The sequence below is a fragment of the Grampus griseus genome, assembly GCF_964374135.1.
Source record: "Grampus griseus genome assembly, chromosome: 9".
Lineage (NCBI taxonomy): Eukaryota > Metazoa > Chordata > Mammalia > Artiodactyla > Delphinidae > Grampus > Grampus griseus.
The window spans coordinates 31,983,783-32,005,113 of NC_139003.1; the positions used below are offsets into that span (position 1 = coordinate 31,983,783).

General features: G+C 35.5%; 1 protein-coding gene across 1 annotated transcript in view; it reads right to left on the reverse strand.

The window, feature by feature from the left end:
* Window positions 1-21,331, reverse strand: part of CFTR (CF transmembrane conductance regulator) — a gene marked incomplete at its 5' end in the record, with an annotated part of 192,659 nt that overhangs the window by 112,976 nt on the left and 58,352 nt on the right. Inside the window, 4 exons of the mRNA XM_082662061.1 lie at window positions 274-465; window positions 6,723-6,902; window positions 13,064-13,156; window positions 15,096-15,342. Of these exons, the coding sequence (XP_082518187.1) occupies window positions 274-465; window positions 6,723-6,902; window positions 13,064-13,156; window positions 15,096-15,342 (712 nt within the window). The remainder of the gene's footprint in view (window positions 1-273; window positions 466-6,722; window positions 6,903-13,063; window positions 13,157-15,095; window positions 15,343-21,331) is intronic.

Below are 21,331 nucleotides of genomic sequence, written 5' to 3' on the forward strand. Positions count from 1 at the left end.
CATCTGTCTCACTAATAAGTGTACAAAATTCTTACCATTCATAGAGTTTTTATTGTAACCAAACCAGACCACCATTTAAAAAATAAATTGTAATTTCTTTATGTTTCTGCAAGCTTCTTACAGCAGGGGTCATATATTTTATTAATTAATTTACTCACAGTTTACCCATTGTGGAAATGTGATTAATATATACAGATTGATTAAGCAAAAAGTTAAATATCTAGTTTGAAGGTTTCATATGCATAATCAGATATTTTTCACATAATTACTTACCTCTTCTAGTTGGCATGCTTTGATGACACTCCTATATCTATACTCATCATAGGAAACACCAAAGATGATGTTATCTTTAATGGTGCCAGGCATGATCCAGGAAAACTGAGAGCAGAATGAAATTCTTCCACTGTGCTTAATTTTACCCTCTGAAGGCTCCAGTTCTCCCATAATCATCATGAGAAGTGAAGTCTGGAAATAAACCCATTGTTATTACGTTAAATCACTTGATGAAATCACTCTCAGGATGCACGTGCCTCCAACTGTCATCCTAAGCAGAAGTAACTCTTCTAATTTTTAAAGATTCTATATTAATTTATTCAATTCAAAAAAGTTTAAGCACTTCCTGTTCTAGGTATACTGCTATGCACAAAAGATACGAACAGGAATAAAACAAAGAGGAATAAAAGAGACAATTACAATGGAGTGTGATAAATGCTACAATAGAGGCTCACAGAGATGGGGCACCTAATTCAGATTGTTGGGATGGGTTTGGAAGAGGTCAGGGAAAGATTAGTAACAGCTGACATTTATTGACGGCTCATTCATTTTCTCATATGCCTTGTTCAATCTATCTAATGCCGTTGTACCTTTCTTGGAAACATGTTCAGAATCTGAGGGCTTCTTCCACTACTACCTGGATTAAGCTAATATCATCTCTTGCCAGAATAAATACAATAGCCTTCTAACTTACGTCTTTGCTCTGCCCTTGTCTTCCTATAATCTATTCTCAAAGTGGCCCTGTCAAAATGTAAGTCTGATCATGTTACTTTTCTACTGAAAACCCTCCAAAGGTTTCTAATGTCTTCAGAACAAAAGCCTAACTCCTCACAAGGCCCTTTGTAAGTCCCTCAGAGCCTTTTTACAAGGTCCCAAGTAATGGTGTGGCTCCCATTACTTCTCTGACAGCTCTACTCTCCATGGCTCACTGTGCCAACCACACTGACCTCCTTGCTGTTGTGTGAACTAGACAGACACAGTCCCATTTCACAGGTTTGCTCCACCCCTTACCTGGAAGACTTCCCCAGAGAGCCACATGACCTAATCTCTCACCTCCTTCAATTTTTTGCTCAAATGTTACCTTTCAATGAGGCCTTCTCTATCTCCACTGCTTAAAATCACACCGCTATCACCAATCTTCTTTTCTGTTTTATCTTCATAGCATTTACTATCATATGACATACACACACACACACACACACACACACACACACACACACACACATATGTATATCTCCCACTAGAATGTGAGCCTCTTGGGTTGAGGAAGAGGGTATGTTGTGGGTTTTGTTCACTACTATATCCTCAGGGCCTAGAATGGTACCTGGCACAAAGTACCTACTCAATATAATTGCTAAATGATATTGTATTTTACTCAATAATTTAATGATATGATACATTATATTAAATTAGAAGGGCTCAATAACTTTAAACAGTGAATTACTGGTACATAAATATAGAAACCAATGGAAGTGAATTAAAACTACACAAACAAATCCAAATGCATAAAAGAACTAGTGTTTGATAAAGATGTCATCTAAAATCAGTGGAGAAAAATAGACTATTCAGTATATGGTGCTGAACAACTGAACAGCCAACTGGAGGTCAAACAAAAGAACTGTAGCCATATATCACACCATATGCATGATGAACTCCAAACAGGCCAAAGAATAAGTATAAAAATAAGACCATAAAATACTTGAAGAAAACATTGAAGGATGCCTAAATTTAAAAAAAACAGAAAGAAAAATGGAGTAAGAAAGCCTTTCTATGACTCAAAATCCAGAAGCTATAAAAGATAAATTAAATCACGTTAAAAAAAATCTTGTGCACAGAAAATGAAAGGAAAGAATGTCAAACTGAAGTAAATATTTGCAAGTTATATCACTCAAAGGAATAATTTCCCTCTTAAGTGATCTTAAAATCAAAAGGAAAAACACTAACATCTCATTAGAAAATTGTGCAAAGTATACAAACAGATATTTTACCAAAAATTAAAATAGAAGTGGCCTTTAAACATATGACAAGATACTGTACTTTATTCATAATAAGTGCAAATTGAAAAAAACACTGACATACGACTTCACCCAATGAGACTGGAAATAATTAAAAAATTAGATGCCATCTGCTGGGGATGCTGTGGATAAATCTGCAATCTTATATGGACTGTATGGCACGTGAATAAATTGATGCAACCTTCAGGAAGTTTGACAGATATACAAATGCTTCACCATTTCTAGGAAGCTACCTTGCAGAAATACTTGTAGGCGTGCTAAATGGCATATATGCAAGATTAGTCATAGCGTCATTCTTTGTGTTAGTTAAGCACTGGAAATAACCCAAATGTCAATCGATAGGTGACTCATTACATTACAGACCTCTAACCAAACAATAAAATACTATACAGCGATATATATAATATATATACATTCAAAAAATTAACAAGAGTAGCTGCCTGGGTTGGGAGAAATGGTGGAAAGTGGAAAATAAGCAGAGGAGAAACAGAAGTGAGAGGGAAATTTTTCAACTTTTTATACATTTTAATTTTCCAGAATTTTTAATTTTAATAAATAATAATATCACCTAAAATATATTAGGAAGAAAGGAGGGACAAGAGACAGACATCTTTGTGATATCTAGTTCAGTAAATTTTAAAATTCTTATTGTATAGGGAAAAAAATTCCAAAATTCCTTATTTCTACATAAAATTCTTCTATATAAAAATTAAAACTAGAAGTGTTATTTTCATATAGAACAGCTTTATAAATCCCAACAATGGAATGGATCTGATTATATATGGATTACATATCTATATATATAATATATAAATATATATATGTGTAGGCATATATTATATGTGTATATATACACATATATGTATACATATATATGCACACAATATACAGGTTAAATATAGGTTTGTATATATTAAATACAAAGGTTAACTATATATTTAACAATATTTATCTATATAAACTTATATAGATAAATATATAATATTTATCAATATAAACATTTATCAATATTTTGGTATTTTGAGAGATGTGAAGTTAAATGTAAACATCATTGAATATAATACATATATAAAATACCAAATATTGATAAAACTTGGCAGACTTTGTATTTTATTTAAAAAGTAAGCAAAAACAGAAGCCAACAGCCATTCCACACATCTGATGCTCAGTTATTAGCAGAGCAACCTAAGAGTTCCAGAGCAAGGCCAGCCAGGGCAGAAGACAGAGACTATGTGCTGTCAGGGGTTGTCAGCAAGGCCACAGACCTGCTTCAGTTGTGTAGACAACAGAAGAACTAAAAATTCCCACACCCTGGGGGCGATACCATAAGGCAGCCTTTAGTTGGGGATACCCAGGAGTGTAGACTCTTACACCAGTACTGCTTAATTAAAATAATTCAAGGAAGTTTCATAAATGAAAGATATTGAATGTAGATTAGAACACCCCCAAAATTCATTTTCCCAAAGACATTCAATTAAATAAATTTATATCAAGCACCTATTACATGCTAGGTACTATGATAGTCCTTGGAATATAAAAACAAAGAAGACATGGTTCCCCTACAGTCTAGACATTAATAACAAGGGAGAGTGATAAAATTAAACCTGACCTTACTGGGTTTTTTTAAGAGACTAGGACGTGTGTTTTATTCAAAAATTAAACAGTCCAATAAAAATTAGGTTTTAAAATCTGTAAACTCTTTGACTCTGCAATCCTAGTCTTAGAAACTGATCATTAGAAAATTATGAAATGCACAAAGATACAGATCAATCGATTTACAAATAATAGAGAATGCCATCACAACATCATTTATACAAAAATAACTTGGCAATAATCTGAATATTCAACAAAAACATGTAATGCTATGCAGCCATTGCAAATGACTGTGTTCTGCAGATAAAGCTTTGTGATGTGTTTGATTTCTATCTGAGTGAAATTGGTTACAATACAGTATTAGAGAATAATCCTATTTTGGTTTTTATAAACACATATATATAGGAAAATGTCTAGAAGAAAAATATTTCAAAATATTTACCCGATTATCCCTAACAGGTAAAATTAGGAATAATGTGCATTTTTCCCTGATATTTTTTGTTCTATCTGCATTTTCTTGCTTTTCTACAAAGTTTTAACAACAGTATAAACAACTACCATTTATTAAGCATGTATTTTGTTCCAAGTACTGCATCAAGGGCTTTCTATACATTTCCTTATCTAATCCTTATACCTGACCTTATTGTATTTTATATCTCCGGATTTCCAGAGATATAAAATACAACCAAAATCTCAGAGATAGCTACTTGATCCATAATGTCCTTCTGGACACAAGTATACACATATATATGCTTTTATAAAATGCAGATCATAATGTACATATTATTTTATAACCTGTTGTCTTTCTTCACTTAAGAGTATCTTCAGAGTCATTTTTTAACATCCCTTAGCCTGACTGAATAACATGCCATTATATAACTACACCAAAATTTATCTAATCAATCCCCTATTGTTAGATATTTAGGGCTTCCCCCAATTTTGGGCTACTGAAACTATGTTGTGATGAATATATAAAATCTCTGCAAACATACTAGGATAAGTCATACAAATCGACAAGTTATTTGGTTATTTTTAAGGCTTTGGATATACAAATTACCAAATTGAGTGGTGCAGGAATTATCTTGAAATGTGAATATTTTCAATTATTCTATCTTATATTTTAGTTAGACCTTTTATCTAATAAGATTATAAAATGCTCCATTCCTATACTATGAAAGGACATCCTCCTAGACTGAGTTGCCAAGTTGTTTCTCAGAGGGGTTTAATTATTCCTAAGGGGTCACTGCCTCCATCTGACTCCATCTTCATGTCTACTTCCCAGAAGATGCAACTGTAACTCCAGCCAGCAATTATCTGCTCATCAGTTCTTAATAGAGTTGCCTGAAATTTAATTGCTGGTTAAGTCTTGTAATCTGTAATCCCAAAGCTATTTGTTTACACCTTTAAAGAAGCAATTTTAAACACCTAAACAAAATTAATTAAAAAAATTCTGTGAAATACTATTACTGTGTGCTCACAAGCAATCATTCTTGTTTAGATCATCTGTGACTTGCTTATTAGCAACTCCTCCTATGGTATCATTTTCTTTTAATAGTGATAATTGCTAGTAATATTATACAAGAAATAGAAGACAAAAGTAGCACTTGAAGAAGAAACACATTTTTCTAGGAAGAAAATGCACAACTACAGCTACTTTATTGAAAGGCCTGTTTCTCATGTGGGAGAACGTACCTGGAGAGAGAAATAAGCAAACTGTATATCACTAGCACTATGAACACCAAATTCAATGATTAGAAATTTTCTATGGCATTTTGTTTCCCACGTCTCAGACTAAATTCTTCAAAATATGGTTCTTCCTAAATTAGACATTAATAAATAACTGTCTTTCAGGAGTATTTCTATTTTTATTTACATTTTTATCTTATAGCAGCACTGCTCCTTCCTTCCTCCCTCCCTTCCTCCCTCCCTTCTTCCCTCCCTCCCTTTCTTCCTTCCTTCCTTTTCTTTCATCAAAGCTAAAATTATAATCAAATGGGATGAAGAACCTATTTTTAATAGACTTTCAAAGCAAATACCTATTATCCTTAGTAGCCCATTCCAAAGCCAGGAGGCCCTTTCTTATCCCTGATTTTATTCCTTCATGCCCTTTAAATTTATTTCCTAGATAAAGACGACAAGTGTTTATAATTATCTGAACAATAACTCAGGTCTTTGAAGATCACTATAAAGTCTTCTTCTGACAATAAACTTTGACCCTTTAGCTTTCTAACCTATTAATTTTTGTCAGATATATCTCCAAATATCCATGGTTTATAATTAGTTGGGGTGGGGGCAGGTGTTGAGGCTGACCAGCACTGAATAAATTAACATTCCTATGTATTGCCTTCAAAAAACTGTCCCAACTCAATAATTTTTCCTCATAATAAATCATAAGCAAGTCTGAGTCCATTCTCCAAAATTCTAATGTCAACAAAATGGGACCTTTTACATGCAGTTACTGAAGTAAAATCTAAGCCATGATTTTCCTGGACCAGCTCTGAGAAAATGTCTGTGCCACGGACTGGTAAAAATGGATGCTTTATTTGTTCAATAAAGTTATTGAATGCTCATCCTGTATGTGCATGACGCTGTGCTGAGCAGTGTCCAAAATATAAAGATATAAAAGAAAAAGTCACTGAAAATAATAGGAAGAAATAAAAGGCTAGAGGATGCTATCAGTGGAATAATTTATATTATAAGGAACTCTATATCCAAGTATTCTCCTAATACCAATGTAAGAATTTCTCCAAAACACCTTATTACATTACAGACAAACTAGAAAAAGAAAGGAGAAAATCATGTCAAGTTAAGATCTTCATAATGAGGTATAAATGAGACTACCTTGCCTGCTCCAGTAGATCCAGCGACGGCCAACAACTGTCCTCTTTCTATGTTGAAACTGATATCTTTCAGGACAGGAGCACCGAGAAGTGAGAAGTTACTGAAGAGGCTGTTATCACCATTGGAAATTTTTCTATTGTTATTATTTTGTTTTGCTTTCTCAAATAATTTCCCAAATCCCTGTAAAAAAACAAACATGTTTTTCAGATATATTCAATAGCTATTTGCATTATGTATGATTAGTTTGAAAAGCACATGGCACATGACCCATACTTTACAGCACACAATTGATAGCACATGATTTCTAGAGCACATAATCCAAAACATCTGAAAATTATAATAATAATTTCAATTTCTCAGATTCTTGCTCACCGCCAAATTTAATTAAAGATATCTATCTACATATATAAAGGTATCTATCTATATATATGTGTGCGTGTGATGTAAATATATACACACACATAAATATATATCCTCTCCTATAGGCTGGGTACATAAACATAATTATTTAATCTTCAGTAGAATAACAATATATGAGGTAGATTTTATAATCCTCTTTCAAAGCTGTAGACTGTGACTCAAAGAAGTTAAGCAACTAAAGTCACGTAAGTAGTAGGCCTGAGTAGAATTACAACCCAGATCTTCTGCTCTATCATGCTGGTAGTACCTTCCTCTGAGAAGCTCAAAGCATTTCTTTAATTAGCTATTATTAAGTGTAAATATGATGATACTGCCATATGATTTGAATGAATTCCATTTTTGTAAGAGTAGCTGGGAGAAAGAATTCTCTTTTGAAAGTGCCCTGCTTCTCTACTGCCCCATGGAAAGCTTTAGGGTAGTGGTCTTCAAACCAAAGTAAACAGCACTACAGATTATCAGGAGGAAGGTAGTGCACACAGTTTTAACGGAATGTATTCCCACATCCTCAACATGCAAAAGTACTCCTTCCTAAAGTTAGTCTGCCTGAGAATTTGCCTGCTGTTTGTCATTTCTCTTTCCCACTTCCTGCTCACAATTGTCCTTCCCTCACTTTACACAGAAGAGGCAGCCTTCTCACTAGCCCTAAGTTTAGTTACATTGCATTTTCTGGAGTGTAAAAAGCTCAATAATACAAACAAGGGGACTGTAAGAGAATGATTTTCTCCTGAAAGGTGATCCCATAAAAGCAAAGCCAGAAATACTGAAGGAGGTAACATCTTATTTCACCCAAGTTTCAAACTGATGGCGATCTATGTGTCTTATCATCTCAGAATCAGATTTCAGAAATGAATTGAGAAATAAGATATTTTAATTAACTTATTATTTATTTAATTTTAATGAGTTAATAATTTAATACAAATTATTATCTGTATTTTAAAGTCAAGTCACACTTTCCTGACATAAAGCAAGTCACATTTAGCTGATTGGCTTGACAATGAGACCTGACTTCATAAATTCATTTATTTCCCATGAAATTGCACTGAAACTGCAGCTCCCAAGTTTTGAAAAAAATTATTTAACATATGAAAACAATATACAATAGACAAGAATTACATTCTTTGCCACCACTTAAACCTATGTTGAAAAATTAGTTTTTAAGTTGAAAAGTCAACTTAAAATGTATCAGATATACATAGTTTTTCAGAACTATTTTAGGGCATACATAAGCAATTAAGCTTAAAGACCACTGCTTGAATTCTTATGATATGGATGGCTAACACCCCTTTCAGTTAACAGATAACTAAAAGCAAAGCTTTTAAGAAGTAGGCAATGAAAAGTCTTTAAATGAGACAAAGGCATCTGTTATTCCTTTATTCATTTATTTAACTAATAGACATTTCTTGAGCATCACCTCTGTATTAAAGACCACTTCACGGACTTCCCTGGTGGTCCAGCAGTTAACACTCCATGCTCCCAATGCAGGGGGCCTGGGTTCGATCCCTGGTCAGGGAATTAGATCCCGCTTGCGGCAACTAAGAGTCCGCATGCTGCAACTAAAGATCCCCAAAGATCCCACGTGCCGCAACTAAGACCCAGCACAACCAAATAAACAAATAAATATTTTTTAAAAAGACCACTTCAGAAATCCCACATAGGAGAATAACATATGGCTAGATATTAATACTGCAATGTGTTTAGTGCTACAACTGAAAATTCACACCAAGTCCTATAGGAGCGCATTAGAGAAAGCAACTGACTCAGTCTGGAATTTGACCAAGTAAATGACACAGTACTAGGCTATGAAGGATGTAAGTGGTTATTTCACAAGAGCAAGAAATAGTCTAGGTGTTCCAGGAAGAAGGATCTGCATGCACATTTTAGGCTTAAAAGAACAAAATACATCTCAGGAATGGTGAGTGGCTAGGTGAGATGTATATGGTAAGATGACAAAGGGTATCCTTGGTAAGGTGGGCAGTGCAGGCTATTAAGGGGCTCATGTGCCATGCTTAGAAATAGGACTTTTATCCAATAAACCCTTGGACCAATGGAAGGTTGTTTTTACTAATAACTTTAATTTCTGAGTACAGAAGTAAAACACTTATTTCAGGAAATTTGGTAAACAGAGGAAAGCAGCAAGAAGAAAAAAATAATCACCTGTTATCCTACCACTGAAAAGAAACCATGTTTAACATTTTAATGATACCCCTCCACTCCTTCACATATATATATATATATATATAATCATATATATGATATTTTACAACATTAAGGAAAAATTATACATAAGGTTTGTGACCTGCTTTTTCTGACTTACAATAAATCATAAATATTTTCACATATCATTAAACATTCTTTTAAATATAATTTTAAGTTGCAGGATAGTATCCAAGAGCATGGATAAAGTATAAATAGTTCTCTATTTTTGACATTATATGGTTTTCTTTTTAACTTAATAATTCTGTGATGCATGGACTTTGCTATAAATCTTGGAGCAAATCTCTTTTTTTTTTTATAAGTATAAATTCCCAAACGTGGGATTTCCAGGGCAAAAGGTATAGCAAAAATTCTAAGTCTTTTGAAAAGTAGTTCCAAATTTTCCTCCATTAAGGTATGAGAGTGCTAGATTTGAGGAACCATTATCAACACTGTTGCTTTCTGGTTTGGGATTTATTTTGTTTTGTTCTGTTTTTTCTGTTTTATAGGTGAAAATGGAATCTCACTATTGATCTTATTTTTATTTGATACCTAGTAAAGTTGAACATGTTCCATGTTTACAAGTCCCCTGTGGTTGTCAGAGGAAGAATTATGATATCCTTTGCCTTTACTTCAGTCTCTGTCTCATCTTCTCAACTAGCTGGGTAATAAATAATGACATTCTGAATTTCAGTCTCCTGAGTTGTTGAGGGTTTTAAATTAGGTAATATATATGAAAGTATTTTGTATACAGTAAAACATTAGTCCATTTCTTTTAATTAGAGGCAGAGAAACCTAGGCTGACCTTTTGGCTCTCTCCTAACCAGTTGTATAACCTTGTTCTAGTTACTTAAAATCCCTAAAGCTCAGCTACCTAATACATAAATAGAAATTGTACCTATTCAGCTTGTGTGGTGTGAGGGAAGAGTCATATATAACTCATCAGGGACTTGCCTCTTGAATAACTGGGTGAACGGTGACATCATCAAATGGGTGGAGAAGACAATGGAAGGAGCAGATTTATGAAGCTTGGGGAGTGATAAATGTGAGTGCTTGAGGAGCTTGCAGGGAATTTGGAAATAATGTATGAAGTTCAGGAAAGAAACTGGGGCTAAAGATTTGCCTTTGAGAGTCATCAGCACATTGATGTCAGGTGAGCCTGAGTCACCCAGAGAGCATGAAATGCCAGAAGGAAGCCTAGGTGCAGACACAGTGGCCCATCACCATTGAAGAGGCAGGCAGGGAAGACTTAGAAGTCATGGTCGGAATATAAGATGACATGGAAAGAGTGGTTCACTAAAGCTAAGTTAAATAAGTATTTTTAAAAGAAAAGTTGTAATATATTGGTAAGGGCAGAATCCAGATTGCAGCAGGGAAAAGTCATAAAAGATGACGAAGTAAGAACAGCTTTGATGGCCAAAGGAAGCAGAATGATAAAGCTTGGAGGATGAGGCTGGGTGGGCAAAAGTCAGAGAAGAAATTTTTTTAACTTGAAAATATTTAAATGTGAAAAGGAGTCAGTTGAAAAAAACATGTTAAAACTTGTAGAGAGAGACTAATTGCTGGCCCCATGTCCTGAGAAGACGAAGCAAGATGATAACAGTTTAGTCAAAGGCAGGAGGAAGCATACATCTTTCACTTAGATAAGAAAGAGAAGAAAAAAATAATCCCAAGGGCAAAGAAAGAAGTTATAAGTATGCATACATGATGCTGCATATCTTATAGCATCTATATATTTTCTCTATATCTTACAGAAGTCAAGACCATCTGCTGGGGGTGAGCAGAACCTAGGAGAGATTGGGAGTTTCAGGAAAGTGATAAAAATCTGGAAAAGCTTTTAGAGAAATGGTAAAGAAAATTAACTAAATACAAATGAAAAGATTTCCCAAGAAAGTTTATAGGCCCATTTGAAGTTGAAACAATAACTGTATAAAACTTATAACTGACTAGAGTATATGATTTTCCCAGATAGCACCTCCTTTGTCAAAGATATCAAGTGAATGTTTTGTAGCAAAAGATTCAGTGAAAGGAAAAGAGAATTGAGGGTGCTGCTGGGAGAAGAACTGAAGTGACTGGTGTTGTCATTGGTGAAGGTTAAACCAGGAGTAGTCCAAAAGGGAGAACTAAGGAGCCTGGAAATCTTCATGAAATTGGAAGGCAGTAAAGGTGGGATGAAGAGACTGAGAGAGCTAAGGTTAGGAAATTCTGAACTAAGAAAGAGATTCCAGAGTGTGACATTTCCAAAGTGGAGTAAGTCTAGGTGCTCACCAAGCTCAGCATGTGACCCTGAAAGGAAGCTTCTGAACTAACTGTAAAACATAAGTTCTGAGGACAGTAGTGGAAGGATTTCTCATATGGGTGCTGAAGTTTCAGACATGATGGCAGAGATTTAACAAGCACCACTATCTCGGGTAAATATCACCAAGGGGTATCCAGAATTTGACAGCTGACAGAGTCTGGAGGATGAGGATACAGCCAGATGGAAGGTTCACTGAAGGAGTTGTAGTCTGTGACATTTGGGTCCAAAACCTGACTTCAGCCCTTGCCTGTTCTGTGAGCTGAGCCAGGTTCTGTAACCTTCCTAAGCCTCCATTCCCTTATCAGCAAAATGGAAACATTAAGATTTCATCATAGGAATGTTATGAGAAATAAGACAAAACATATAAAGTGCTTATCTAGTACCTGGCAGATTGTAAGGGCTCAAGCATGCTACCTATTTTATTAGATGAAAGCAGAGTGAAATGGAGATTAGAAAAACAATTGTAAGTACTGTCAAACTTCTTATTTTTCTTCATGCCTAGAAAGGCATTTGAAATTCCTAAAATCAAAGAAGTAAAATCAGCTGGATCCACACACCTCTCCACAATTTTTCTGGGCAGATAAAGAATTATTCTCTTACCTATGTCTAAAAAAATGAAGTATAGTAAAGCCCTTGAGGTCAAGTTACTTACGTAAATAAAACCAATTTAAGATATTGTGAAATATGTAGAAGTGGGACATTGGTTTCATAACTCCTATGTTTACTCAACATAAAAAAATGATAAGGAAAGAGGAACTCAACAGGTATTCTCAATAATCAAATATTACTTCTTTAGAAGCTGAAAAATCATTGATAATATTTTTTCTGACCATGAGAAATATTTACTACAGAATTTTTAGTAGTGAATTAAAATAAGTAAAAATAGTAGAAAACAATACATTGGTCTATTTCTCATACATCTTTATGGTGACTGGTGTATGTAAATTGCATTGGATTGGAACTTGAGATCAGAGAGGGTAGCATTTAGTGAGGAACTGTCATGTGCATGGTACTATGCTGAATACTTTCCATAAGTTATCTCAGTCAATCCTCACAACAAACTTGCAAGGTATATATTAATATTCCCATTTTATAGATGAAGAACAGGAGGCTCCACAAAGTTCAGTAACTTGGTCTAGATTACACAGATAGTAAATGGCAGAACCAGGATTCAAACCCTGTTCTATCTGGCTCCAAAACCTATAAGCTTTGTATTACTTCCTAATTTGTTATGTGAAGCAAATTACATGACTTAGAGAAAAATAACGAGGCTTGCCTATCGTATTTAATATTCCTGGGCCTCTACCTCTTAATCTATAAAATAAGTTCTATCATCATGCTAACTTTATTGCCCATTCGGATGAAAACCAGAACCACAAACAAGCAAAGCTTAAATATTTAGAACAAACAAAAACAAAAAATATCTGACCTCCTCCCAGAAGGCTGTTACATTCTCCATCACTACTTCTGTAGTTGTTAAGTTATATTCCAGTGTCTTATATTCTTGCTTTTGTAAGAAATCCTGTTTGCAAAAGAGAGCAAAAACGTATTGCAGAACCAGGATACCATTAATACATTATTACATCTATTTTACACTCTAATAGTGATGCATTCTGTACTTGGATTTTATGAATTACATTAGAAATTGTTTCTTAATAAAATAATTTTATAAGTGTTCTAAAGTTAATTTGCCAAGTACTAGAATTAATCATTTTGAAATGTAATATTTTATAAAACTGTTTTTATACATTAGATTTTTAACATACCACTGATTCATCCTTGTACTATTACATGTTAACCTTAGTGATGAATTTATAAAGCACACCTGAATTACCCACCAATTGCCTCCACTCAACATTGAGAGAGAGAAAACTATCATCTTCATCTTTATAGCACCCTCCTTATTAGAGGCATCATTAGCATCACTTCTCTGGGTTAAGTAAAGGTGTGAAGATCTGATATAACTGATTTTAGGGCATCAAACCTTGATTCTAAAAGAAGGGCTCTATTAGCGACTCAGAATCACAGTGCTCCTAGAGATGGTGGGAGCATGAGGAAGAATTAGGTTTATGCATCCTGAAGTCTTCTTCATAGGAGGTAGTTTTAAAAGTCTTGTCCTTGCTAACTTTTTCCCTTCTCGCCTCTTCAATTCACTCACTATCTCTATTTCGGTTTCCCTCTTTTTCTCCCAGTTTTGTTTTTAAGATCTGTTTCCCTGTCTGTATTCCTGTTTAGTGAATCTGTTTCCCTGATGCATTCTCTTTGGGTCTCTATGTCTGTTTCTCTCTTCTCTTTCTCTGTCTCCCCACCACCTCTCACATGGCTGTGATGGACTAACAGAAGAAATAAGACTAGTCCAAGAGCTGCCATGGTTCTGAGCTACATTCACCAATTTGTCTAAATGGCAGATCTCAAACTCACATATTTTCAAGATGATAAAACTAAGGAAGGTGGCTAAGTAGAGACTGTGATGAACTGGAGAGGGCAGACCCTCTCTGAGTGGGGAGCTGCCACAGCTTGTGAGGGAAGAGGACCCAGTTTACGGTATACTTCAAATTTTCAAAAGAGGCTGAAGACATGATTTGTTGTATATGTGACAGCACACAATTTTTAAATGCTGCCAACTAATTCAAATGCATTGTTTTAGGTTGTTTTGTTTTGTTTTGTTTTTGAATGTAAAGGTCAAATAAAACAGGTCAAGGGCCAAAATTAAGTCCATGGGCCACCATTTGCAAACTCTGGCCTAGGCTAAATAATGGCAGAACTACCTGAAAGTGGCTCACCCTTCACCCTCATTTTTAACATTTATGTCACAATGATTTAGTTTCTGGGTTAAATATTTAAATGGATATCAAACAAGTATAATAAAACATTTTGAACTGTATATTAATTATAAAAATTAAAACCACACCCAAGGTTATGGTGCTGATTCTGTTAGCTTTGCATTAATTGAGTCTCATTACCTGAGGACTTTAGAACCTCTCTTCAAAATTACCAGCTACATCACCTTGCTGATGTTTTAAGGTAATTAATGTGTCACAAAATGCCACTGTCATCCATCATGCAGTCCAGAAAAACACTTGGAAAAGTTTAAGGCGAACATTCCTAGTGTTAGCTGGAAAAACTTATAACTTCCGGATGAATCTGCCACCATCGTTTTGCACATTTGCCAAGTTCATTAGAACTGCTCTACCGATTGATTACTTGAATAAAAATCTCCAGAATACAGAAACAATAATTTCTTCAATTTCTCTGACTTAAGAGAATTTCACAGGCCTTCATTTTATTTCACTAGTCTTTCATTACAAGGGCTCATTAGAGCACATACAGACTCAAGAGAGGAAATACTGTGCATCAAACTGGCCCAAGGCCAAGAATACCTCTCCAGAGAGTTTGCTCATGAGAAAAGTTCTAAACTGTTCTAAATTCATTGTGTATGATGCCCCATTTTGGTACATTACCTGTATTTTGTTTATTGCTCCAAGAGAATCATACCAAGTTTGTACAGCCCAGGGGAACTGCCGAGTGACTGCCATGCGCAGAACGATGCAGAATGAGATGGTTGTGAATATTTTTCGAAGGCCGATTCCATTAAGCAGTGCATAAGGAAACACAGATAAAAACACTACAAAGAACCCTGAGAAGAAGAAGGCTGAGCTATTGAGGTATCTCACATAGGCTGCCTTCCGGGTCAGTTTCAGTTCTGTTCTATAAAAAAATAAATAAGATTTGGGATGCTTATTTACTTTTCAAATATCAGGCATCTTGGAATTAAAAATCTGAACATAGACTCTCAAATCTTTCTCTCTGTGTTCTGATCCTTGTTCTACCCTGCATGAGCTGTGTGACCTTGTGCAAGTTATATAACCTCTCTGGGCCTCAGTTACCTTATCTGAAAGGGAGATGGATCATAATGAATGTACCAGTGTCTTGCATATAATACCTATAAATATTATTTTAAAATTACAATAATCTTAATAATTATTACTATAATTATTATATTATTTTTATATCTTTATTCACTTCTTTATTAATTTTTAAGATTAATGACACTGATAATTTTTTGTTTGTTGGTTGGTTGGTTGGTGTTTTAAGTAATTAAGTGTGGATATGAGAATAATGACTTATAAAGGAAAAAGACAATTCTGGGATTCCCTAATGGATTGTTAACATTTTAGAAGTTCTAGCTTGACTTTGGGGAACCTTGAAAATAACATATAAGCCATAGAGGAGTGGTTCTCAAGCCTTAGCATGAGTAAAAATCACCTGAGAAACCTGTTAAAATGCAGAGTTTCAGGTCCACCACTCAGAGAAACTGACTGAGTCTGCAGCAGGCCTCCAGAATCTGCAAATGGGGCCTCCCTGATGGCGCAGTAGTTAAGAATCCACCTGCCAATGCAGGGGACACGGGTTCGAACCCTGATCTGGGAAGATCCCACATGCCATGGGGCAACTAAGCCTGTGCACCACAACTACTGAGCCTGTGCTCTAGAGCCCGCAAGCCACAACTACTGAGCCCATGTGCCACAACTACTGAAGCCCATGTGCCTAGAGCCCATGCTCAACAAAAGAAGCCACCGCAATGAGAAGCCTGCGCACTGCAAGAGAGTAGTAGCCCCTGCTCGCCACAACCAGAGAAAAGCCCACACTCAGCAACAAAGGTCCGACACAGCCAAAAGTAAATAAATAAATAAATAAATAATTTTTTAAAAAGAAGCCAAGTGATTCTGTTACAGGTAATTTTTGAAAAATTATAAGTGAGTAGATGCTGTATCCTCCCTGTCTCTCTCCTTTCAGTATAATTATTTGCAATCATACTTCTGATCCTTTAGTCTGAACTACAAATGTGAACAATTTTTTTAACACACGCAGAAGAGGTTTAAATGCACCAATAAGCAGAAAACAGGGAGTGCAGAGGCTGGTGAGAAGAGAAGACAATGCTGCCTTCAACCTCCGTCCTACTCTTCCAGGACCATCAAAACTAGAGTCACTTGTGATCCTCCTATTCAGCTCTTGCAAGGGAAAGAGCAAAGATAAAACAGACAAGTAGAGAGTGCTGGTGGGAAGTAGCAATAGCTGCGCCCGGCATTTAGTTCCACATGCTTGTACAACTCAGAAAAGTTCTCATTCTCAAGTTGTAGAATTCAGAGGAAATCTTTTTTTTTTTAAGTCTGAAAAAAATGTAATCCGGAGCCCTCTGATGAAGAAAACGAAGTTCAATGTTCCCAATCTACATTGTGACTCCCAGTCTAATGCGGTCTAGCCTACCTATTTTAATTATTTGGTATTGAAGGCAGATTATGATTTGGGAATCTCACTGGGGTGTGACTCTCAGCTCTCCTGGTTATAGCTGTGCCATCTTAAGCAAGTTTCTCTTTCCTCTGATCCTATAGAATTCACATCTACAGCAGAGAAACATAATATCTCCCCTGTGGAGTTGCTGCCAAGATAAATGACAGCACAGCACAGGGCCTTGCACTTAGAATCTACGTGTGTGTTGCTAATCTACAACAGAAAGAAGAACACTATTGGCTAGGCTTATATGTTTTTAATGCTAGAAAATACTGTTTAAAAAAATGTTAATAAATTTGTCAAAATTGTCGTGTATTATAAACAGTTGAGGAAAATGAAAGAAGTGGTACTATAAGAATAATGGAATCAGAAACATCTACAAGAGAAGGAGTACTTCCCAAAACTTCTGCTACCAGTGTCCTTGTCCTCATGGTGAGACACAGCCACCCCCCCACCTCTGCGGGAGACCCAACAACACTAGCAGAAACTGAAACTCAGCAAGCAATCTGCTGCTGACAATCAAATCAATTTTGTGATATTTAAAACTTTTACTGAGAGGGCAGAAAGCAGAAGCAAGAACTACAATCCTGCAGCCTGTGGAACAAAAACTACATTCATAGAAAGATACAAAACATGAAAAGGCAGAGGGCTATGTACCAGATGAAGGAACAAAGTAAAACTGCAGAAAAAAAACTAAATGAAGTGGAGACAGGCAACCTTCCAGAAAAAGAATTCAGAATAATGATAGTGAAGATGATCCAGGGCCTCGGAAAAAGAATGGAGGCAAAGATCGAGAAGATGCAAGAAATGTTTCACAAGGACCTAGAAGAATTAAAGAACAAACAAACAGAGATGAACAATACAATAACTGAAATGAAAACTACACTAGAAGGAATCAATAGCAGAATAACTGAGGCAGAAGAACGGATAAGTGACCTGGAAGACAGAATGGTGGAATTCACTGCTGCGGAACAGAATAAAGAAAAAAGAATGAAAAGAAATGAAGACAGCCTAAGACACCTCTGGGACAACATTAAACACAACACATTCGCATTATAGGGGTCCGAGAAGGAGAAGAGACAGAGAAAGAACCAGAGAAAATATTTGAAGAGATTATAGTCGAAAAATTCCCTAACATGGGAAAGGAAATAGCCACCCAAGTTCAGAAAGCACAGAGAGTCCCATACAGCATAAACCCAAGGAGAAACACACTGAGACACATAGTAATCAAATTGGCAAAAATTAAAGACAAAGAAAAATTATTGAAAGCAGCAAGGGAAAAATAACAAATAATATACAAGGGAACTCCCATAAGGTTAACAGCTGATTTCTCAGCAGAAACTCTACAAGCCAGAAGGGACTGGCATGATATACTTTAAGTGATGAAAGGGAAGAACCTACAGCGAAGATTACTCTACCCACCAAGGATCTCATTCAGATTCGATGCAGACATCAAAAGCTTTACAGACAAGCAAAATCTAAGAAAATTCAGCACCACCAAACCAGCTCTACAACAAATGCTAAAGGACTACTCTAAGTGGGAAACACAGGAGAAGAAAAGGACCTACAAAAAAAAAATCAAAACAATTAAGAAAATGGTCATAGGAACATACATATCGATAACTACCTTAAACGTGAATGGATTAAATGCTCCAACCAAAAGACACAGGCTCACTGAATGGATACAAAAAGAAGACCCATATATATGCTGTCTACAAGAGACCCACTTCAGACCTAGGGACACAGACAGACTGACAGTGAGGGGATGGAAAAAGATATACCATGCAAATGGAAATCAAAAGAAAGCTGCAGTAGCAATCCTCACATCAGATAACATAGACTTCAAAATAAAGAATGTTACAAGAGACAAGGAAGGACACTACATAATGATCAAGGGATCACGCCAAGAAGAAGATATAACAATTGTAAATATTTATGCACCCAATATAGGAGCACCTCAATACATAATGCAACTACTAACAGCTATAAAAGAGGAAGTCAACAATAACACAATAATAATGGGGGACTTTAATACCTCACTTACACCAATGGAAAGATCATCCAAAATGAAAATAAATAAGGAAACAGAAGCTTTAAATGACACAATAGAACAGATAGATGTAATTGATATTTATAGGACATTCCATCCAAAAACAGCAGATTACACTTTCTTCTCAGGTGCGCATGGAACATTCTCCAGGATAGATCACATCCTGAGTCACAAATCAAGCCTCAGTAAATTTAAGAAAATTGAAATCATATCAAGCATCTTTTCTGACCAGAACACTATGAGATTAGAAATGAATGACAGGGAAAATAAACGAAAAAAACATAAACACATGGAGGCTAAACAATACATTACTAAATAAGCAAGAGATCACTGAAGAAATCATAGAGGAAATCAGAAAATCCCTAGAGACAAAGGACAATGAAAACACAATGATCCAAAACCTATGGGATGCAGCAAAAGCAGTTCTAAGAGGGAAGTTTATAGCTATACAAGCCTACCTCAAGAAACAAGAAAAATCTCAAATAAACAATCTAACCTTACACCTAAAGGAACTAGAGAAAGAAGAACAAACAAAACCCAAGATTAGCAGAAGGAAGGAAATCATAAAAATCAGAGCAGAAATAAATGAAATAGAAACAAAGAAAACAATAACAAAGATCAGTAAAACTAAAAGCTGGTTCTTTGAGAAGATAAACAAAATTGATAAACCATTAGCCAGACTCATCAAGAAAAAGAGAGAGAGGACTCAAATCAAAAAAATTAGAAATGAAAAAGGAGACGTTACAACAGACACCACAGATATACAAAGCATCCTAAGAGACTACTACAAGCAACTCTATGCCAATAAAATGGACAACCTGGAAGAAATGGACAAATTCTTAGAAAGGTATAACTTTCCAAGACTGAACCAGGAAGAAATAGAAAATATGAACAGACCAATCACAACTAATGAAATTGAAACTGTGACTAAAAATCTTCCAACAAAAGTCCAGGACCGGATGCCTTCACAGGTGAATTGTATCAAACATTCAGAAAAGAGCTAACACCCATCCTTCTGAAACCCTTTCAAAAAATTATGGAGGAAGGAACACTCCCAAACTCATTCTATGAGGCCACCATCACCCTGATTCCAAAACCAGACAAAGATACTACAAGAAAAGAAAATTACAGACCAATATCACTGATGAATATAGATGCAAAACTCCTCAACAAAGTACTAGCAAACAGAATCCAACAACACATTAAAAGGATCATACACCATGATCAAGCGGGATTTTTCCCAGGGATGCAAGGATTCTTCAATATACGCAAATCAATCAATGTGGTACACCATATTAACAAACTGAAGAATAAAAACCATATGATCATCTCAATAGATGCAGAAAAAGCTTTTGACAAAATTCAACACCCATTTATGATAATTCTCCAGGAAATGGGCATAGACGGAACCTACCTCATCATAATAAAGGCCATATATGACAAACCCACAGCAAATATCATTCTCAATGGTGAAAAACTGAAAGCATTTCCTCTAAGATCAGGAACAAGACAAGGTTGTCCACTCTCACCACTATTATTCAACATAGTTTTGGAAGTCCTAGCCACTGCAATCAGAGAATAAAAAGAAATAAAAGGAATCCAAATTGGAAAAGAAGAAGTAAAACTGTCACTCTTTGCAGATGACATGATATTATACATAGAGAATCCTAAAGATGCCACCAGAAAACTACTAGAGCTAAACAATGAATTTGGTAAAGATGCAGGATACAAAATTAATGCACAGAAATCTCTTGCATTCCTATACATTAATGATGAAAAACCTGAAAGAGAAATTAAGAAAACACTCCTATTTACCACTGCAACAAAAAGAATAAAATACCTAGGAATAAAGCTACCTAGGGAGACAAAAGACCTGTATGCAGAAAACTATAAGACACTGATGAAAGAAATTAAAGATGATACCAACAGATGGGGAGATAACCATGTTATTGGGTTGGAAGAATCAACGTTGTGAAAATGACTATACTATCCAAAGCAATCTACAGATTAAATGCAATCCCTACCAAATTACCAATGGCACTTTTTACGGAACTAGAACAAAAACTCTTAAAATTTGTATGGAGACACAAAAGACCCCGAATAGCCAAAGCAGTCTTGAGGGAAAAAAATGGAGCTGGAGGAATCAGACTCCCTGACTTCATACTATACTATAAAGCTACAGTAATCAAGACAATATGGTACTGGCACAAAAACAGAAACATAGATCAATGGAACAGGATAGAAAGCCCAGAGATAAACCCACGCACGTATGGTCAACTAATCTATGACAAAGGAGGCAAGGATATATAATGGAGAAAAGACAGTCTCTTCAATAAGTAGTGCTGGGAAATTGGA